The sequence below is a fragment of the Melanaphis sacchari genome, unplaced genomic scaffold, assembly GCF_002803265.2.
Source record: "Melanaphis sacchari strain LSU unplaced genomic scaffold, SCAv2.0 Contig32_pilon_pilon, whole genome shotgun sequence".
In the NCBI taxonomy this organism is placed as follows: domain Eukaryota; kingdom Metazoa; phylum Arthropoda; class Insecta; order Hemiptera; family Aphididae; genus Melanaphis; species Melanaphis sacchari.
This window is the reverse complement of record NW_020271199.1, coordinates 3478893-3500556: the sequence shown is the minus strand read 5'-3', so window position 1 is coordinate 3500556 and position 21664 is coordinate 3478893. Positions and strand designations below refer to the sequence as shown.

The following is a 21664-nucleotide window of genomic DNA, read 5'->3' as shown; positions in this document are numbered from 1 at the left end:
ACACAAAAGCGTATTATAAACGATTTTACCAATATATATACATAAACAACTCATAGATAGTTTTTATTGTTGGTACCATAGCTTGTGTGTATATGAAACGTGCGTATTTCTACTTTATTCTGTTAATCTATTTTTAAAATGTACCTATATATAAGCTATATTTTTAACAAACAATGAATAATACAATTTTTTAGCGTATTTAATAATATTATATACATACACTTAATGGTTTTAAGAAATCAGAGCATACTTTAAGAAATTAGGGCATACTTTAATAATTTTGGGCATATTTGCTTGTTCTTTTTTAGAGTTTTTAAGGTCATAAACATCCAAGCTCTTATGAGGTATATGTATTGTGTAATGGGTTGTTAAAATAAAAATTGCCTACACAGCCTTGCTCATTTTCTGTATGTTCTACGAGTGGAAAAGTAATAATTATCTTCCTATATAACACCGGATACTGGAAAACATCTAATTGGTTCAAATTGCCTTGAAGTTACTTTAATTTTAAAGCAAGACTTTTATGAGAATTAGAATCACACCTAGTTAAATTATAGGAAGTGACTGCAGTGACGAATGGTTATTTTATTAAGAGTGTTATAACTCTCATTATATCATTATATATATTATACATAAATACCTATTGTTGAGCCACAACAATAAGAACTTTTTCGAATTATACTCACGTAGATCGACCTCAAAAAACCTAAAATTAATTACGATTCCTTGATAGAGTACATTTTGTTTGAAAGAAATCAAAAAATCGTTAACTATATTATGAACTCCTGATTAGATATCTAACTACTTATTACTCAGCATTTTTGAAGGTTCCTTTTAGTCGATTTTCTAAATTATAAATACATCAAAATAATACAGATTATAGATTACTGCAATTACCGTGACGCATTTTATTTTCAAAAGGTCAATTATAATTTATAGGTAGGTAAATGTTTTCTCTGGACATTTATCTATATTTTTCTTCGCACCCATAAAAAATGCAGTTAATCCAAGAAAGCAGAATTCAAACTTAAAACACATTTTTATTGCATTTGAATATAATTTGTTAAATTTTTTTATCAACTTGAAGTTTAAACCAGTGTTACTAGTCCGTTTAAATAAACTATTTATTAAACAATAGAATACAATAAGAAGAAACATTTTTATATAGTTTTGAGAATTTCAATTGGGCTATTAATTGTTTTTTGTATGTAAGTTATGAAACAAATTTAATTTTTATTTAAATCACGTGGGTATAAGACATGGACATTATTTAATTGTTTTTTCAAGAATATTATTGAATAAACAGTATTTTTAAACTTTTTTTTCTTTTTCTTATTTCCGTAGTCATATTCATTGACGCGTTTATGTTTTAAAATTAATTTCGTCGGACGTAATATACTATGTAGCTTTACTCGCCTTCGGATCGTATGTAACACGTCAAATGTGACTGAAATAGCTCACTTCCTGCCTTTGCCATACAATATACTATTTTGGTAGAGTCCCTATATTCCAATTGGCAGGTCCAGTAAGACGACTGTCACTTAATAATTTAGTAGACAACACCCGTTGACTGTTAAATAACTACCACGACGATCGGTTATCGATAGTCATTTATTTTGACTGTATAATATTATTATTAAAAATCGTTAAAAAAAAAACGTTGATTTAACCGTTTAAATTATATAAGTAGTTCGCACTGGGCATGGGCATACCAATTAAAAATAACAGCTATATTAACATGAATAATATTTTTATTACTTATTATAAAAATAAAATATGACTGCTGTGATTTAAGATTTTTATCTTATAAAACGTGACTGACGAAATAACCGTAGACAAACAAAGCTGTATATCATACCGATGTAACTTCATTATTTTTAAAATATTTAATTATTCTCGATAAACATCTATTATTGGCCATTTCAGTATACGATGACAGAAGCTGGTGTAGGTACGTCACTTTGTATAATATCATGCTAAATTTTATTTTAGTAATGTTTGTCAAAGACTATGTGTATAATATACATGTAATTAGGTACTTACAGGTTACAGCTAAATTAATATTTTATAATGGCAAGTATTACTATGATTTGGTATGTACATTACGCAGCTATATCAAGATAAACAATTTTTTTCTTGCAGTAAAATAATATGTTCTGCCCAGACAAACGGCATTTTCACAAAATAATAAAAGTATACAATCACAAGTTTTCGACTTCCGGGTGTCTGTATAACACACGCTGCACACGTCGCGTACACATACACTTCGTAATTTATGAGTGTATATGCTCTAAAACGCATTAAAATGAAATATTTTACATGATATTACAAATTTATCAGATATGTACCGTGTATTATTTATATATATGAGATATTATAATGTAGGTATATGGATACGTTTGAATTGTGGCACACATTTCGGACATCAGCAAAATTGTAAATATGTAGAAAATAAATAGAAAACAAGCAATGAAAAAAAAAAGTAGGTACAACATCTACAAAACAAATAGATAGCCAGATCATAAATGTACACTTCGAATACCTACCAACTATGCACTAAATAAATTATAAAGTGACTACTGCCGAGTCTGCGGCGTATACCTATATAATATGCTAGGCACTATATGTAAATTAAATAATATTATAACACTGCATGCTATACACAAAATAAAAGTAAAATCAGTTAAAATGGTAAAAATAGCTTACATACATCTATAATGTTAGCGATTAATTACGGCGGCTGTATACGATAGTGTGGTAGAATGTACACATGTTGTGTTCAGATAGATATTATTAAGTTCAGTAATAGAATAATTGTTATCGCCATTATCACCCTCAATATGAAAAAAAGTTTTAATGTTTGCTAAAAAATCATCTACTAAATAATTTTAATCAATTTTGATTCAAGAAAATTAATGTGTGTACTTTTTTTTTTAGTGCTTTTATTTGAAACATTACAGCACAACAATTACAAATAAGTGAAACAAAAATACATAAAAATGTTTATAAAAAATTTAAAAACAAAATAAAAATTAAAAACATAATTAAATATAAATACATAGTAACATTTTTTTTTTCTTATCATAATTACAATTTATATGAGGAAGCCAGCTTTGTAGATGCAATTAATGACGAAGGAAATAACAGGTGGAGAGCAATATATATATATATGTGTACTTATTTTAACTATTATTGAATGCATGTGTGAAAATTGAATTAAACGTTATTGAATAAATATGAGCATTTTAATCATTATTAAAATTCAGGAAAATAGAAAATTTTTCACCAAAATCATTAAATGTGTATTATTTATGAGTGTTTTTAAATCTGAAATATTTCATGTAAAATATTTTGTTGTTAGCTTCTATAGTACATAGAGCTGGTTGGAGCAGAAACATAAATAGATGCATAGGTATAGAAATAAATGTTTCTAGATAATATATTGGTATACCCATAAATGACAAAAAAATATAAATTTTAAGAATTAATATTAAATAAAAAGTAATTTAATAAGGAAGTACATTGTTAATTTACTACATTGATACTTTTTATAAATATTTAAAGAAAAAATATATTAAACATGAAAAGTTTTGTTGGAAAAATAATAAATTGTTTGAACACTAACATTTCTTTTATGTGTATCGAAAACGACGTACGTTGTGCCAACACCACCCGTTTAAAAATAATATTTATTTTTTTGTATTGATATTTCAATGGGTTAAGCTCTATTCTCGCTATTTATGTTTAAAATGATAGAAGCCTAGATCTGAAAAACACAACATAAAAAAATTCACGACGAATTAAAATGAAAAACAATTATTCTCAACAACTAAATACCTTTTTTATTTTTCGATCTAAGTTTTACTTGTCAGCCTAACTGCTCGAAACATAATAATTATTTTGATCAGTACATTAATTATAGAAGACTAATGCATATTTAGATTCGTTGATAAGTTGGAGTTTAGAGTGTTTAAGAAAAATCAGTAGCACTGAGCTGGCTCCCTCAGTTTTTTTAAATTTTTTAAATTTCTCGAATCATACGTATTTACTATACGGATTTTTATAAACTATATATAATATAAATAAATTTATATAATAAATAAAAATTGTAAAAAAAAAATTAATTTTAAGATTTTGACCTTATTATAAAATGTTCCTACCTGCGTACCTGTGACTACTAAAGTTCTGGTGTAATATGTAAATTGAATGAATAAATGACAACAATACGTTATGAGCAAAAGAAAACAATAATAACGATCCTTTTTGGATAATTTATATCGTGATCCTCAAATCTCAATATATAGGTAATATAAACAAAATCGAATTAACTGGTTTAACATAAAATTTTGTCATTCATGGACCATAAACCATAGTACATTGACTTCCCATCATAATTATTAAGCTTTAAGATATAATACTATCATACTTTGTGTTAGGTATTCTTAAAACGTTTATACCACCACCAATGACACTATTTCCTTTTCGTATATTTTCATGGTCGCTTGTCGATTTTGAATTGTTCGATATTCAATGCGTTTACATTCAATTACGTAGACATACTTTATAAGTATATAGTATAAACGAACCTACCTAGTATTACCATATTACGATTATTATTAGATCCGTGTACTTGACACACTAAAATATGGTAGTGTTCATGAGTATATTTATGACATTATAATATTATTACGTATTTAATGTTAGCAGTATAGTAACCGTAAATCGTTTGCACTACCTGTAGAAACATTAGTAGATGCATAATATGTACTACAAAATAGCGCCAAATCACGTTTTTATATTTTTGTAGTCATTCTACTTATATACTCTAAATAAACTTTTCGTGTTTATTTAAATCTAATAATCACTCACAAGTGTTTATCCCTGAAGCTTTGTTATACTATTAATTAAATTATAAAATCTACAGGCATAACCATAGGTGTCTAATCTCTCGATCCTCGACTGTAAAAAAAAAAATGCACTCAAAATACTCGTCAATAAAAGAAAAAAATATAGAAAATAAAAGTCGAATAGTAGCTTATATTATATATTCAATAAACATAATAATATTATTAAAATTTATAATGAAAATATTTAATTTTTTTTGTATTTTGTTAAATAATTTCTGTAAATGTATTTAAAAAATTTAATTTTCATATTTTTCTGATTGAAATGCACACATACACAATATAAGTGCATGTAAAAATTTTGACATGTAATGAATATGGTACCAAAAAAGTATCCAAGTACAAGTATTTCGATACAACTCTAACTATTCAAGATATATCAATGTCTACCTCTAGATAAAACCTTCGATCTATTTTTTCAATTTCAAAAAATGAATATTTTTTTCTTTAATTTTGTTATAATATCGTAATTTATATCATTCAATAACAATTTTTTGTGTAAAATCTGTTTTATCATATAACGTTTTAATATAAGTAGAGGTCGGAATAATATTCTCTTAAAATAACCAAAATAAGATGCTAATATTTCTCTAAAAAAATTGATAATATTCTTTAAAAACTGTAGTTAAATATGCAAAAAATATGCTTTTACAGTAATATATTCTCTTAAACTCAAAATATGCTTTAATATTTAAAAAAAATACAATCTAATTAGTACGAGTACATAAAGGTCTATTATAAAGGTACATAATTATATATATTTAATGAAATATTTTTTTTTATTTATTTATTTAAATAATCAATTATAGATAAATACCTTATAATTTAGCTTTAAAAAAATTTTAACTTAACATTTTATTAACTCATTCCATATTATTATTCCATTTATAGTTATCTCAATAATAACGGACTAAAAACTTATTTAATATTATTAATAATTGTTGTCTCTACAACACAAAATATCCAAATTCTATAAAATTAATCTATATATTCTCTACAAATATTCTTTTTTATATGAAACATTTTCTTATCTAAAAATATTCTCAAATATGCAAAAAAAACTTTTTTCATTGAATTATATGATTCATAATTTTTACAGATTTCAAACCCAAATTTGACTGCATAGACTCAAAAAAAAAATTTATAAAAGATTATTATTTCGACCTCTAAATATAAGGTATGATGGTAGATTTTATGATTGAAAAACCCTATTTCTTAGATAAGTTGAATTACTTGTATCAAAAAATAATTTAATCACATCTATTGTATACTATTATTGTCTATTGGAATAAGTACCAGTAATTAATCGTGTAGCATACATATTTTTATTTATTTTTCAATAAAGTACTTTTCAAAGATATGAAAACACACGTAAAACTTCACTAAATTATATGAGCATAAAATTCGAATTATAATACGTTAACGTAATATTAATAAAAAAAAAAACAAACAATAATATCGGGTTATCAATTATGACATGACTTTCAACTCGAATGTAATACCTAACATTTATAGTCATGAATTATGATCGAGATATGTACCTAATACTCGTATATGAATATTAAATAGAAAAAAATAATGAGATGGCTCGAATATTACAATAGTAATTATAAAAAATTGTATGTAACATTGTAACATATTTTATATATAAATACTTATTGGAAATAAGTGTTTAAACTTTGGACGTTATCTATCTTAAAATGGAATACATTAAAAATATATTTATTATGTACATTTTTCACATAATAAAAGACACATTACACGACAACATTTTGTTCCTATATTCATAAGTTATAAATAAATAATAATCTATACTTACGTCTTCTAATCGACTACGAAAAGCTGAATGGGAATGCATAAGATCAACTATGTATTTTAATTTTTGGTTGGCATTTGTTGGTAACGTAATTTCCACGTACGTTAAACAATATTGTCCTTTAATTCCTAAGTTTTCATCGTTTACTCTTAAACACTGATCGAAGTCTCCGAACTGGTTTACATTTCCGTTCAGAATGCCCGATGGTATTTTTGCCGAAGAATCATACACTGCAATCAAAAACAGATATTAATACTCACACTCATTTACAGTCAAACACTTGAATGTGAAAAATATAGCAACGATAATTTAAATATTTTACTGTCACTCGATGTAAACTATGCACTTCGGAACATGCCTAAACAATGTTGAATTTCAAAGGCGTAGAACTTATAGTTTTACAATGATAGAAATTGATCTGTGGTACCAAGTGACATAATATTGTATAAATATTTATTATCATTATTATGTTCGCAATTTCTCAAGGCTATTTTTATTTTTTATTCACATCAGTGGACAAATTGTACATTATAATATTAATAACATGGTAAAAAGTATTAGTTTCGATGCTTGAGACGATTATTGTTATACATTTTAATTTTTTTGTTTATACCGCAAGGTTTGATGAACAATTTGTTCATAGATTAGTTATAAACACTTTTTTTAAGTGTTTAATAATATAGGAATTTTCCCATGAGTAATATACTTTAAGTGTAATTTTATAAAATAATAAGTGATGTCTTACAATGCTATACTGGTACACGCATTGTAACATTAACAATTTGTTTAAATCTGTGAACGAAACAATCGCTTTATGAATAAATGTAAAAATGTTTTTATGGCCATTAGGTTGGTCGTTGTTTTTCCATAATAAATATTGAAATTATGTCACTATGTAATGTACTTTTTGTATTTAGCATAATTTGCAAAACACTCAGATAGCATGAAGGTTTTCTAAGAATTATATAATATGCAGTATACACTATACGTATAGGCACATGCTATACCGCTTAACGGTGTATATTGAATTTTAATAGTTGCCAGCTAGCTTAGAACCGGTAGAAATATTTAGGTACCTACATAAGGTATATATGATGCATAATATATACACAGGTGTACACAGAGTATTGCGTAATAATGCAGTGTAATAGGTCGAACTTGAATAAAAAAAAACAACAGTATAAAATGCATGTTGCCACACTCTAATACCGAGTTGTTTTGCAAATTCTGTCCGATATAATAAAAAGGTACCAAGATAAAGCTTATACAAATTTTAGCTACCTACTTCACTGCCTATATCAAAGTAATTTGTACAACATTAAAACAAACGATTTGACGTATACCTAAAGGCTAAGAGAAATATCAAAATATGCATGCGCTTATATTTTATGTGCTTATTATGTAAGTGATAACTTACATAATGTACAAAATACGCTGAATAAAAATGTTTGTGCCTTTTAATTTAAGAACAAATATTGTTTAAAAATATTTAGATTAAATTAATTATGTGATAATTTAAAAAATGTGTACTTTATTTTCATAATAAATGTAATTAATACCTAATAGGTAGGTAGTGAATATTTTGGAATGTTATTGTTAATAAGTTCTTTAATATTCATTATTCACTCGTCGAAAAAAGAGGTAGATACCTATCAAAAAAAAAAACTTGAAAACTATAATATTATTTTAATATTATTCTGTATATGTTCCTATTAGAGAATAACAGTTATCAATTAATGAATAGTGTAGGTAGGTACAAAATATTTTAGATTTTCATAGTTGTCAACGCGTGAGCAGAAACAGTAAAAACATTTGGGAAAAAGTAAACGGATTATAATATTGTCTATTATAGTATAAAGTATTTATATAGGTAATTATATATTTTATGTTTGTATTATTGAGTACTAAAATTGAAGCTGCTGTGTAGTGTGTAGGATATATTGTTTCGTCTATATATATATATATTTAAACTTTCAACACATTCACAAATTTATGAACGAAAATATTACTTAAAATGTTCCTACTTAAAAGTTTGGTACCTACTAACTTAACCTACATTAACCAAAGCAATAGTGATCAATATATTCAAAAACATATCCGAATTTATAATAAAAAACTATGTATTTATTTTTACTTAAACCACGCTATGACGCTGCATCAGTGAATTAAATAACAAAACAACATTTAAATAATTTCAATAGTCTCATGTATGAGCTGTCCAACACATCACATAACATTATAATTTATAATCATTAAATAAACTTAAAATGACGAAATTTAAATAATTATTATGTCCACGCATAAATATGACGCAGGCGTTCCAAAGCTATTTTTCGAACACCCATTATCGAATTCCTGCAGTCATAAAATTAATAGGATAATGATTATTATATTGATATGGTACTTATATAATTATTCAATCTAATACATTTTATTTTCAAAAACTTTTCATCTGGCAAACAATTTTTAAAGTAATAATTTCACTTACTAGTTAATGCCCACGTCGTTAATTTTTCCAACTCTCTTAAATATATTTGGCTGTGATTTTTGCACAATTCATTTGAACTGCTTAATACAGCCATTGGCGGACTTGCGAAAAACAATCCTTGAATTGTGTTAGACAAAAATATCTCATTTTGTTTCTTACCTAAAACACACATAATGAGCATAATTAAAATTTATTTGGGTATATTTTATTACATTAATATATTAATAATAACTTAATTAAGTAGTCTGAAATAATTAGTTAAAGTAAGAAGGTATAATATATAAAAATTATTTCTATTTATATAACCGTACTATAAAGTTAGTACTTAGTACTATGCAATAGGCTAGATATCGTGATTTTTTGCTAATAAAAAGTAGAAGTATATATCGAAATAATCGATTTTTTGTATCAATTTTAGGGAAAACTTGTTAAATTTAATATATCTTTTAAAACGCTCGTTATTACGCATGTATAAATAAATTAAAACAAGTAATAGAGGTACCTACTGTGTATGTTTTCCAGTAATTTGTCAAGTGATCATCAATTAATTTTAAATAAAAACGTGAAATTAAGTATAATGTATATATATATATAATATATATACTTCAATACTTGTATTACATTGACAAAAAAAAAATTTAAAAGTTTCTTCTACAAAGATATCAAATACATCATTAATTTATTTTATCATTTGTTCTATTTTTGTGGTCTAGCTAAGGCCTTAGCTTTTAATACGTGCACATAACATAGTACATTCAGCATATTTTGATTTAGTTTTTGGCCAGTAGGCAGTAATAATAATAGAAAATACAAGTTGTACATAATGAGTCAAGTCGTTAAGTGATATATTATTGCCACAATTTTATTATTACACAATCTACAATTTTTTTTTTTTTTTTGTATAATACAGAAACCACACAACATTTTAATTAGCTTGAAATTAAATTAATATAATACAAAATGTGTAATCTATTATGCTGCAGCTAGTTCTGACCAAAACTCAGAATACAGCAACATCGTATACTTGGTAATAATGAACTATATTTTTAGATTTGTTTAGTCGTTTATGAAGCGAAGGTTCCCCCAACTATCTATTTGTATATTATTTCTACGCGACTACGCTAGCTTATTCAAGAATCGAAAACTTAAGACATTTTTGGATATCTCAACACTAAAAATTTAAATGTTTGAACTTCAAACCTAGTATACCTATACAGAATACAATTTTTCGTGTAATACCCAATGACTGCAACTCAACTACGTTTAACATTATGTGTTAATAACATTTAATAGCTATTTAAAATGTAAACGTTACTCATATTAAACGAAAGGAGTGGTGTAAGGACGGACAAGTTGAACTTGAAAATCGTTATGAAATCTGTTACATCACATTATCACAGTCAAGATGAACTCAAATATTGAATATGATTAAATGTTCATTAACCTGTTATTAGCACTTTTCATGGTTATGAATGTTATGAATATTACTTTTACATAATAATATGACATCTACGAATAAAATAAAATCATAATACAAAATACAATAAATATAAAAAAACAATAAACAATAAATACTCAAAATATTTAAAAATCCGTACATAAAATATTTAATAAATACATTTAGGATACATTAGTTGCAATGTTATTACTAATAACTTATTAGTAATAGACTATAATAAATGTTCTAAAAGCAAATTATAATATCATAGTAAGAATAAATCGGGCTAAGGTCAATAGTTATAATTTTAATATAATACAATAATTATATATCGATAGTTTTTTTTTTATTACTTATATTTATTTATTTGTAAATAATAAAATATTTATACAAAATAAAAATAAAACTATTGTTTTGTTATTGAATCGTATAAAAATAAATCAATCTAAAATATTTTTGTACGTCATTCAAGTACCCACCTGACTGCGTCTATACCAATAAGTGTATTTTATGCTTGTAGTCCTATATACCTAATAATATAGTGATATATTTATTATAACAATACAATATAATATGATATGAAATATGAGTATAATATAGTGAACTTTTAGATGTATTAGTCAATAAAGGTATTCTTCTAAAGTAAGAATCTATTATTTGAATTTTAAATTAAGTTTTATTCAATAAATAGCTACTTCAACTAATATTAATTTCAATTTTGTTTAAAAACAATCGTATTTATATTACACAATGTAGTGTTACAAAAAATAATTCATCCGAAAATTGTATAATAATATATACATGTATAATATACTAAATTAATTACTGAGATTCATTTTTAAAGTAATGTAAATGTTAATAAATATTGGAATAATAACTGATTAACCAAAAATATTCATTCAGAATAGTTGTTACATTACTTGGACATATGGTTTTAAAGGGTTTTTATCTATAAGATTTTCAAGTGGGAAATTGGGGGATTTAGCCTCATAAAAAATTACTTATAGCTTCTTCAAGATAAATTAATCTTCAAACTTGTTTAATAATGTAAAAGATTAAGATGACGTCCCTACATAGAGGAAAAAGGAAATAATACCTAAACGTTGTATAATTACTCTATCGGTTACGCGATTGAAAAAAAAATTAAGGAGACGACCACGACTGCGTATGTTATGATAGGAGTATCAGCTGTTTCTTTGGGAAAATGTATTTGCCTTGTCTTAGAGACTTTTAAATTGATTGAATAGTAAAATATTTTCATTTTTTTTAATCGTTATACTTGAGCTTGAATTTTATTCTCCGTGTGTATTTTATGTAATGACTAAATACTGAATAGTTATTAACTATGAAATATTTATAATGTAGTCGGTAGCTACTCTTAAAGTTTTTCTTTATTCTTATTATAATAATATAAAATATTGATAGTATTAACTTGATATATTTTCATTAATTTTATATTTCTACAAAACTTCAAACTCAACCATATTATATTGCTTACATCTATACATTTATTATTGGTAAATTATTTGAGAGGTAGGATGGTATCACTTTCTCTATCCTCCTATACTATATTTTTATATACAACTAGTAAAAAATATTTTCACTAATAATATAATTTATTATACATTTTTAATTTTTAAACGGATAAGGGCTAAATATTTTCTATTTTATTTTATAAGTACAATTATTGTCAGAATTCGTATGGGTAAAAAGATACAGCCGATACAAGTGATACTCAGGTTATAGAACTACAATAATATTTATCATAATTTATTATTGCGTATTTACTACTTTATAAATAACGGCGTATATTTACTTAATATTTATTACGGTAAACATTAAACGCATAAAGTAGTAAGTATCTTGCACATAAGAAGGACATCTATGAGATAAAAAAAAAAAATTATTTACCATTTATAATCGTGTAAAAAACATTACGTACTTACCTAAGCTTTATAATGGGAAACAATAACATAATAACAACAACAATCAATAATTATACCGTTTTTATTTATAAATTATTGTGATACTAATTTTACGTTTTATGTTGGTAATTAAGTGCTATTTATGACGTATTTCAGTGTTCGTAATTATTTTTATTTATTATATACAATAGTGTTTGATTCATGATCATGAAACTAATTAATAAATATTTATTGTTATTATTAATAACAATAACAATAAAAATATTGTATATAAATAATATATACAAAAATATACATAGGTCATAAACCATAGGATAAAGACGTATTTATAATAATAATTTATACATGGGTTAAAGTATTTCTACGCACTCGAATATTAGACGATAATTATTTGAATTGAATGGTAAGCAAACAACGTTAAGAATCACTATCTGCTAGTAGGATATTTTAGAATGAACATTTGTAGTATGTTGGCGTCAATATATTCATATATACACATTATCACGACAAATATTTATAGTTATTATAGGTAATTATATTCTAGATGACTAATGAAGTTTATAGGTTTTTACTCTGGAATTAATTACTGTTATCAGCATTTATATATATAGTATTAAACCGTTGTTATCTATTGCAGTATGTTAACTATGTTATTACTTGTTAGTCATTACTTATTACGACATATTCACAATAATAACCGTTTTAATCTAACACTATAATAATATTATGTTCTAAGACGATGTGTGTCTATTCCAAATATAACAAATAATATTATACAGAACACACTATCGACTATTCTCTGCTTAAAAACAGAAATGAATAATCATTATTTCTGTTTTATATTTCTATCTATTAGCCAACAATAAAGATAAGAAAAAAAATGGGTACAGAGAGTATACTTACTTGTATCGCAAAGTGATATTATATTACATTTTAAATATGAATGCAACAAATAATAATGAATCATTTTTATTCTGCATTCGTTAGTAATATAAATTTTACATTAAATTTTTAACTATTTTTTGAAAACAACGATAAACTATATTATATCCAACATCCGAAAATCTATTCAGAGCATAGCTCGCAGTCTTAAAATGAATAAATTTACTTTCTATTCGGAGTAAAATATCCATTTACATATTCGAATACTTAAAAAAACTTGACAACATTGGCATGATTGGAAATTAACGTGTGTAATTTAACGTATTAAATTATTTAGAAATATGAAAAATGTATGTTATTTATAGTTTATTAAATAGCAGTGCTATTAATATAAAATATTAAGCAAATAAATTGACTAGAGAAATTTGTTTTGACATTTATTTTTTAGATTTGAAAAAAAATATTTTTTAGGGTGATTTCACAGCTAGAGAATGTTCGCAAGAAATTAATCGTATTTAAATTTAAACGAATGCACACTTTGATTTATATTACATTAAATATTTATAAAAATTGCCAAAATGAGCATTCATTACAAGTGAAACAAGGTTAAATTAATGAAATAATATAAATTTAATATAACTTTTTTTGAAAAGTATTTAAAATAATATTTAAATAAAAAAAGTATTCAAATAGTTACTTATTCGAATAAGTATTTTACAAGACTGAAAGTGAGTGGTTGAAATTGATGACAATGGTTGTACACTTGTACATATTATTTATTAGATTTGAATATTTTTTTAGTGCTTTAAAGCTATAAATAAAATATTTAATAATAACTATAATGTCTATAACTACTTTTACATTTTACATAATTAGGGCATTTAGTTATATAAAAAAACTTTAAATTTATAAAATATGTGTTTACATATAATATGGGTATTACAAAATATTACCAAATAACAATTATTAAAATTGTGAGACAAATAATTGCTTAAATTACTTAATAATAATTAATTTCATAGTTCAGCAACTCCAATACATTAAATTACACTAATTAGTATTATTCAATTTTAATGCTACCCAGGGATATATGAAACATTACTAAATGAGATTTAAAAACAAATTAAAAATCAAAATACAAATATGTTATACTATTTTGTCTAAGTAAATATTAAATAGTACTGTGAAAATGAATAGATAAGTAGTATGCTGTTGGTAATTTTATTAACAAAAACCGTTTTAAAATCCTCAATTTACTATATAGGTGTTTAATGTAAGCTATTAAAATTGTGAAATCAATAAGATCAACTAAATATAATTCAGATTTATGAGTAATATTAACCATTTTTGCATTACAATTCTGGACAATCACAGTAACTTATATTTATTATAGTATTTTTATTATTATGTAAAATCTTATGCATAACGCATACGATTTACGCCACATAATATAATATATATCATATTTATATAAAATACTTAAATCCACAGAAAATAATAATATATTATTTTAATGATTGCGATGTACACATTTTCTACGCCCCAGAATTTAATAAAAGTATTATTAACATCTAGATTCTAGAATTTAGAGTCTAGACTCTGGACAAATGAAAAGTAAAAACGAAAATATATCAATCCCAAATACAGCTGCCAAAATATGGTTTGCACTGTTTGCTCAATTATGTTGAGTCGCGTAAAATAGTTCAAAGGCTTGTTTTGCAGTGAACAAAAATAATTAGGTGACCTGTGGCGTGACCAGATCTCAGAGAATAAGTTTAAGAAATATAATATCATAACCTCATAAAACTTAATTTTTTTGATTATTAATTTTAAAATACTAAATATTAATTATCAAAGACGCCAGAAGTAGAAAATGCGTAGATTTATTAAACGTATAAGAAAATAATAATAAAAATAAACACGAAGTGCTTATTGAGAGGATTCTTTCATCAAGTAATTCACAGTAATTTACATTTACTTACCAGTTATTCATATTAAACGCTAAGGAACAAATTTTCATATTATAAATATATAAAATATTAGTAACTGTCTTAAAAAATACATAAATTCATAATTTATCTGAACATTTTTAAGTCATTATAAATATTTTAAATTACGTATAAAAACCAAATAAATATTTTTAGTTAACCTTGTTCAAATAGCTTAATTAGTAAATCCTAAGTCTTAATTTGATCTATCTAAAATTTGTCAATACAATGTTCATTATCATATTTCTTCCGGAATAAAGTAAATCGTAAAAAAGAACGCAAAATAAGAGATTAGAAGGAGCGAGGGGGTTGATAATAAATTATTGGAGGTGAGTGGTGACAATACAATATGATCACTTTTAATCCAAAGTAAATTATGTAAACAAGTAACTTATGTTTATTTAAATAGTGTTATGATTAACGAAACTTTTGAAATGTGTTTTTTTACGCATAAGTATTTAACATAATGTACAATAATATATTATATTTAAATATAATTATACAACTGTAAAGTGACGTAAGTAATTGTGACGAACCTTTACTGAATGTATCACAAGGTTAACGCGATTGTTAATAATCCAGACTAATTGAATTGTGTCTACTATGAACTGAGGTGCTGGCATATTAATATTGTCAAAATATAGCATAGTCGATTCATATTAAATATTACTGTCATTAGCGAGTTTTAAATACAAACATAGATAACATGGACTTAGCTAGGTTAATTAATTAAGATACATTTGAACTTGTAAAATTATTTAATTTTATAAATTAACTAGGTACATAAAAACACGACGGGACCAATATTTTAACATTTCTAAATTTATTTAAGAAATATAAAAAAAAGACACACAGATTACTTAATTATACATTAAAATACCATGTTTTACTTACATTGTATCAATCAATAAAATTATTATGAAGTTGTGTCGTATCTATGAAAATAAAATAAATATAGATATAATAACTACCTTAAATTAAAAATATCGTTGAATGATGATTATTATTTATAATAATCCTACAACGACTACTATAATTGTAATCAATAAACTATTACAGTAAAGCTTATTTATATTTTATTTTTATAGTGATTTTACTAAAATGTTAATAATAAACACACATATCAATAATATGTATTTTTATATTAAACGAATTTAGTAGGTATTTACTACAATTTAAGATAATATACTGGTTACCCATCGTCCTATGATAAAAGACTTTCAAATTAATTTGCGAATAATGAAATTAAAAAAAAAATGTAAGAAATAACTGCTGTGTTAATAATCTTTATAAAATAAATATAAATAACATAAGAAATAATCTTATAATAAAATATAAAACTATTTTCTTAAAATACAAATTTTTACTTTGTTTGAATTGATTTTTCTTTATCATACGTATATTAGGAAATCACGTTAATAGACAATAGTTATAAAAATGAATATAATAAATCAAGTTTAAAACAGTTAATTTATAAATTATAAAATTAATTTAAATTCTTACCTTGTTTTTTTTTTTTACAAATTTGTACTGTTTTCGAAAAAACGTTTTTTTGACGAATGTAAAATATAAACGGGTGACTGATATCAAATTATAATCCTTGCATTAATGAATTGCAGCGTTACCAACTTATTTGCTCAATAATATTATTATTTTTTTTTCAAATATTTATTATAAAATCTGTAAATATGTTTTTTTACAATAACCTTAAGCAATGTATAATATATAAGCCATAGGGATATTGACTGCTTTCTCGAAAGAACTTCACGCAATAATATTTAATTTTCAATATTCAAAAGGTTATTAAAAATATCAGGTGTCTAGTGTCAACGTACTTGGCTTATTATTTGCAAGCATAGTAAATTTTGAAAACTCGTGATCATTAAATTTAAAACACTTCTCAGAAATAAGATGTACGAAGTAAATAGCGATATAGTCATAAGTGTTATGTATCTATTTGTTTAAAGATAACACAACGGGAAGTGCAGTGCAAAACGCAATACACGATAAAAATCCCAGTTTTTATTTTTAATTAGTTAACAATAATAATAAAATTATTAAAGTTTAAAATCAAAATAATTGTATTCCTGTTAAATAAACCAATATAAAATTCTATTATACAGCTGTAATGCTATATTCATTTAGATAACACTTGTTTGCTGGAAAATTCTTATAAACATTGTTTTTAACTTGAATGTACATAATTGTGGAAATATAAGTTCATGGAGATACAATTTACCGAGGCCCATAGGCCATAATTAAATATTTAACTGTTGTGGACTTGCGATTAACCAAAAAATAAGTTCAAGGGCAGTATATGCTATACATCTATGATTTCACTTGGTGTGTCAATAACATCAGATGAGTTTACTGTTTAATTATTAAAGGTGAAGCCGTGCCACAGTGAAAAGGACGTAACACAAAACCACAAATCATTAATTCTAATTAAATTATTAAGACCATTTATTAGATGTATTTTTACCGACTGTATCCGTATTCTGTCCCATTCGATTCATGAAAAATCCGTGTACTGAAAACCCACTTATGTTTAGAAAATCTATAGAGAAAAGGCGCAATCAATATTCTGCAAGCCTCGTACGCGTTCTTTACAACAAATATACGCATCCGGAAATTGCAGGTATTAATTATATTATCAATTATATCATCGCAAATTGAGGTATTTTAACTAAAAAATTGTTGTTTTAAATGTAATTAAAATTTCTTGAAAATTATAAATACCTCCTTTTATACTAATCTTAAATCACCTTCTTTGCTGAATTATTTTAATTGAAATAATATAATTATATTTTTTCATAAAAGAATTATTTATGTAATTAGTACTTATTTTGATTTATATTGAAGAAAAAACGATTATCAATTATTATGATATTAAGATGTTGTTTAAAGTTTAAATTATAATAATTTTCAAATCCAAGTGTTTTTGGAGAAATTATCAGTTTTAATGAATCCTATGATTATAAATTATTATTTATAATTTATATAATAGTTGGCTATTATTAAATAGCTTTGCATTCTAGGCAAAACGATGGAATGTTGCAAAAAACCATAAATTTTTTTTTTATGATAAATAGATACTATCACATACATTACACTAAAATATTTAAAATTAAAACCTTTTAGGATACAATTCATGTGTATAAAATATTATTTTCCCATAAACAATTAGAGTATTAGATACGCATCAATAAACGATGAATTACTCATACAATACGTGTATATATTTCTATAATAAATAATAATGATAGTTACCTACGTTTTTTTTTTATAATTATTTTAAAATTTAAAGTAAGTGTACATGGATATTATGAACAAGAAATTATTTTTAATTTTATCAACGAAATGCCAGCAGACAGCAGTAATATTTTAGTTAAGTTTAAAATAGATTTTAAGTCGGCGCGTTTTCCGATTTACGTTGTTTTCCATCGTGTCTACGACGAGTACAATCTTTAACAATGTGAATAGAAAAATCCTCATGTGATATGTTTACGTACAATACGTTTTACGGTGAAACCTAGTCGTTCTAATTAATAAATAATTTTAAATTTCAATTTAGTATTAAAAATAAATTTTAGTTTGAATAACAGATTTTATTTGAGAATATTAATCAATTTTCATACAGAGCATTTTTTGATACATCGTGTTAGTGAATATCTTTTAAATTTTTACGTAATTTTATTGCGTAATTTTCCTTAATTATTTTAATGAAGGCCTTGATTAACTAATAATTATTATTAATTGGTTATTGAATAAATTAGAAACTTTTTGGTCGAGATAACTTATTCGTAGTTAAATGAAATAAATAATAACACCAAAATTATTAAAACTGATATCTAAACTCGTCGCATAAAATGATATTATGTCTATGTATATACAAAGACTTGGTCTATTTTATATTTACATCAGACCAGGTATTGTTCAAATTTAAACTTTAATGATATCATTAATTTATTTTAGTTTAATATATTTTTTTTTTTTATTGATTTGCCCCGTTCTACATTATATATTATCTGTGAAATTTAATATAAATTGATATTGTATACGTCATAAATCATAATATAAGAGTGTCACTGTACGTTCGTCCTCGTACTACCGCGACTGTATTATTTTAGGTTTAAGACTTAAGTACTCCACTGACGACCTGCTACAATTTATTAAGTTTGAATTTTTATATAACTTATGTTTTAAAATTAACAATTATAATTAAAAATCAAAATCACATCGCTAAAAAAAAAGTATATTAATAAAAATAAAAAATAGAATATATTTGAGGAAAAAAGTATAACATTATTATTATTATTATTGATGATAATATAATATTTTTAACATTATTAAACTTTTTTAAAATTAATAATGTTAAAAATATTATAATTAAAAGTACTTATTTAGAATACATTTTAATTATAATTAAACTTTAAAATCCTATAATATTTATACAGGGCCGGACTGGACAGGCGAAATACCGGGAGTTTCCCGGTGAGCTGCTCTTGTTTGATTTGGGCCGCTTGTACTCGTAGGGACTTTTTTTTAGGTCACACAATTTTTAATCGACACAATTTCGCAAAAGAGCTCAAACTTTAACAAATTCCTTAATATGTATTAATGAGTATTCTGGAGTCTAAACATATGTACTTTAAATAAAAATTATAACATTTTTTTGTACTAATCAATTTTTAATTTTTTAAATTTTTAATAATGATTTTAAGTGTTTAAATTCTCAAAATAATATACTATCATTTTATATGAAAATATATGTTTTTTTTTTTAATTGTTTTTATAGGTTTTCCTAAGTAGGCCGATTTTTTTTATTTTTGCGGTAAAAATTTTTGACCCAGTCCGGCCCTGTATTTATATATATATCATAAGTACAAAAATAATTGTTATATAGTTTTTACAATTCACCTTTAATTAATTTAATTTCGTATGACTTAAAAATGATTGGTAATGTTATTGTTATCCAAATATTTTTTGTGACCTAGCTATGTTGGTGTTATTTTTTTTATTTCAGAATTAGGTTTTAAAAGTATTTAGCACATATAATTTATTTTTAATTTTCCAAAAATAATACTTATATTTATTTTTTTACTCGTATATATTTTTTATTTGCGTATAGAAAATTAATTTTAAAAACTAAACTTAGTGTGTTTAAATGTTTTAAAAAATTTAACAGAAAAAACTCACAAAAACACTTTATATAATTTAATATTCCTTTTTGATCATTTTTTTCTCTTCATTCAATCCTTCTGGACGCACTATATATGTATATGATTTGAGACGAATTTTTAATATGTACCAAATAAATGAATTCGAATTCTATTTTTAATATACAGACATTTGTTATCAACTATCAAGTATACATAAACAAATTAACATCGTATACTCGTATGAATTAATTAATTCAAATCATGGTCTGAGTCACTATTTGTGTAAAAAGCGTATTTACATTATTTTTCACAAATTAATAGCAGGAATATTTTAAAATATAAATTATAGATAATATAATATATCTTGAAATCTGACCAATAGATCATTAAACTATTAAAGAAAATGTTTTTTTTTTAATTTTGGTGCAATATTGATTGACTCATAATCATCTCGAGAAAAAAAACCTATTCGAACTATTCGAACAGGCTGGCATTGGCCAAGAGATGATCACGGCCCATGGATTACCCATTTCATGGGCATTTAAACTCTCTTTTTAAGTGTGAAACGTTTGCGGCAATCGATAATATAACTAGTATAACAGCAGTTGTGCAACAACGATCAGAAATACGTAGGTTTTTGATAACATGTCAACATAACTATAAGTAACTACGTTTATTTTATTTTCGTCAAAATTTACATTAATATACAACTATATTGTCTATATAGTACAACAGATAACAGCTATGACGATTCACGACGTTATTATATTTGAGTTTAACGGTCAGAAATAAGGATATAACATTATAATAACTGTGATAAATGTGCTACACAGCGTTGTTGCAGTGTCCTTGATGTCGTGAGTTTGTGATGCAATGTTTGTATGGTTATATAAACCAGACCACAAAGATGGACATCGTTATAAACTTATGAGAAACATCGAACGAATTTTGAACCCATTTCATACTACATAATAAGTAATGACGTACCGCATGATGGTGATAGGTGTTATCCTGATTATATCTCTCCTCCTCTCTAGAGATACCCTACCGACTGATATAAT

At 24.4% G+C, this 21664-nt stretch overlaps 1 protein-coding gene across 1 annotated transcript in view; it reads right to left on the bottom strand.

The window, feature by feature from the left end:
- The window catches only part of LOC112596605 (nose resistant to fluoxetine protein 6-like), a 79691-nt gene that overhangs the window by 18441 nt on the left and 39586 nt on the right, over positions 1 to 21664 (bottom strand). The window contains exons 2-3 of the mRNA XM_025342369.1: positions 9209 to 9367; positions 6724 to 6950 (exon numbers count right to left, since the gene is read on the bottom strand). Of these exons, the coding sequence (XP_025198154.1) occupies positions 6724 to 6950; positions 9209 to 9367 (386 nt within the window). The remainder of the gene's footprint in view (positions 1 to 6723; positions 6951 to 9208; positions 9368 to 21664) is intronic.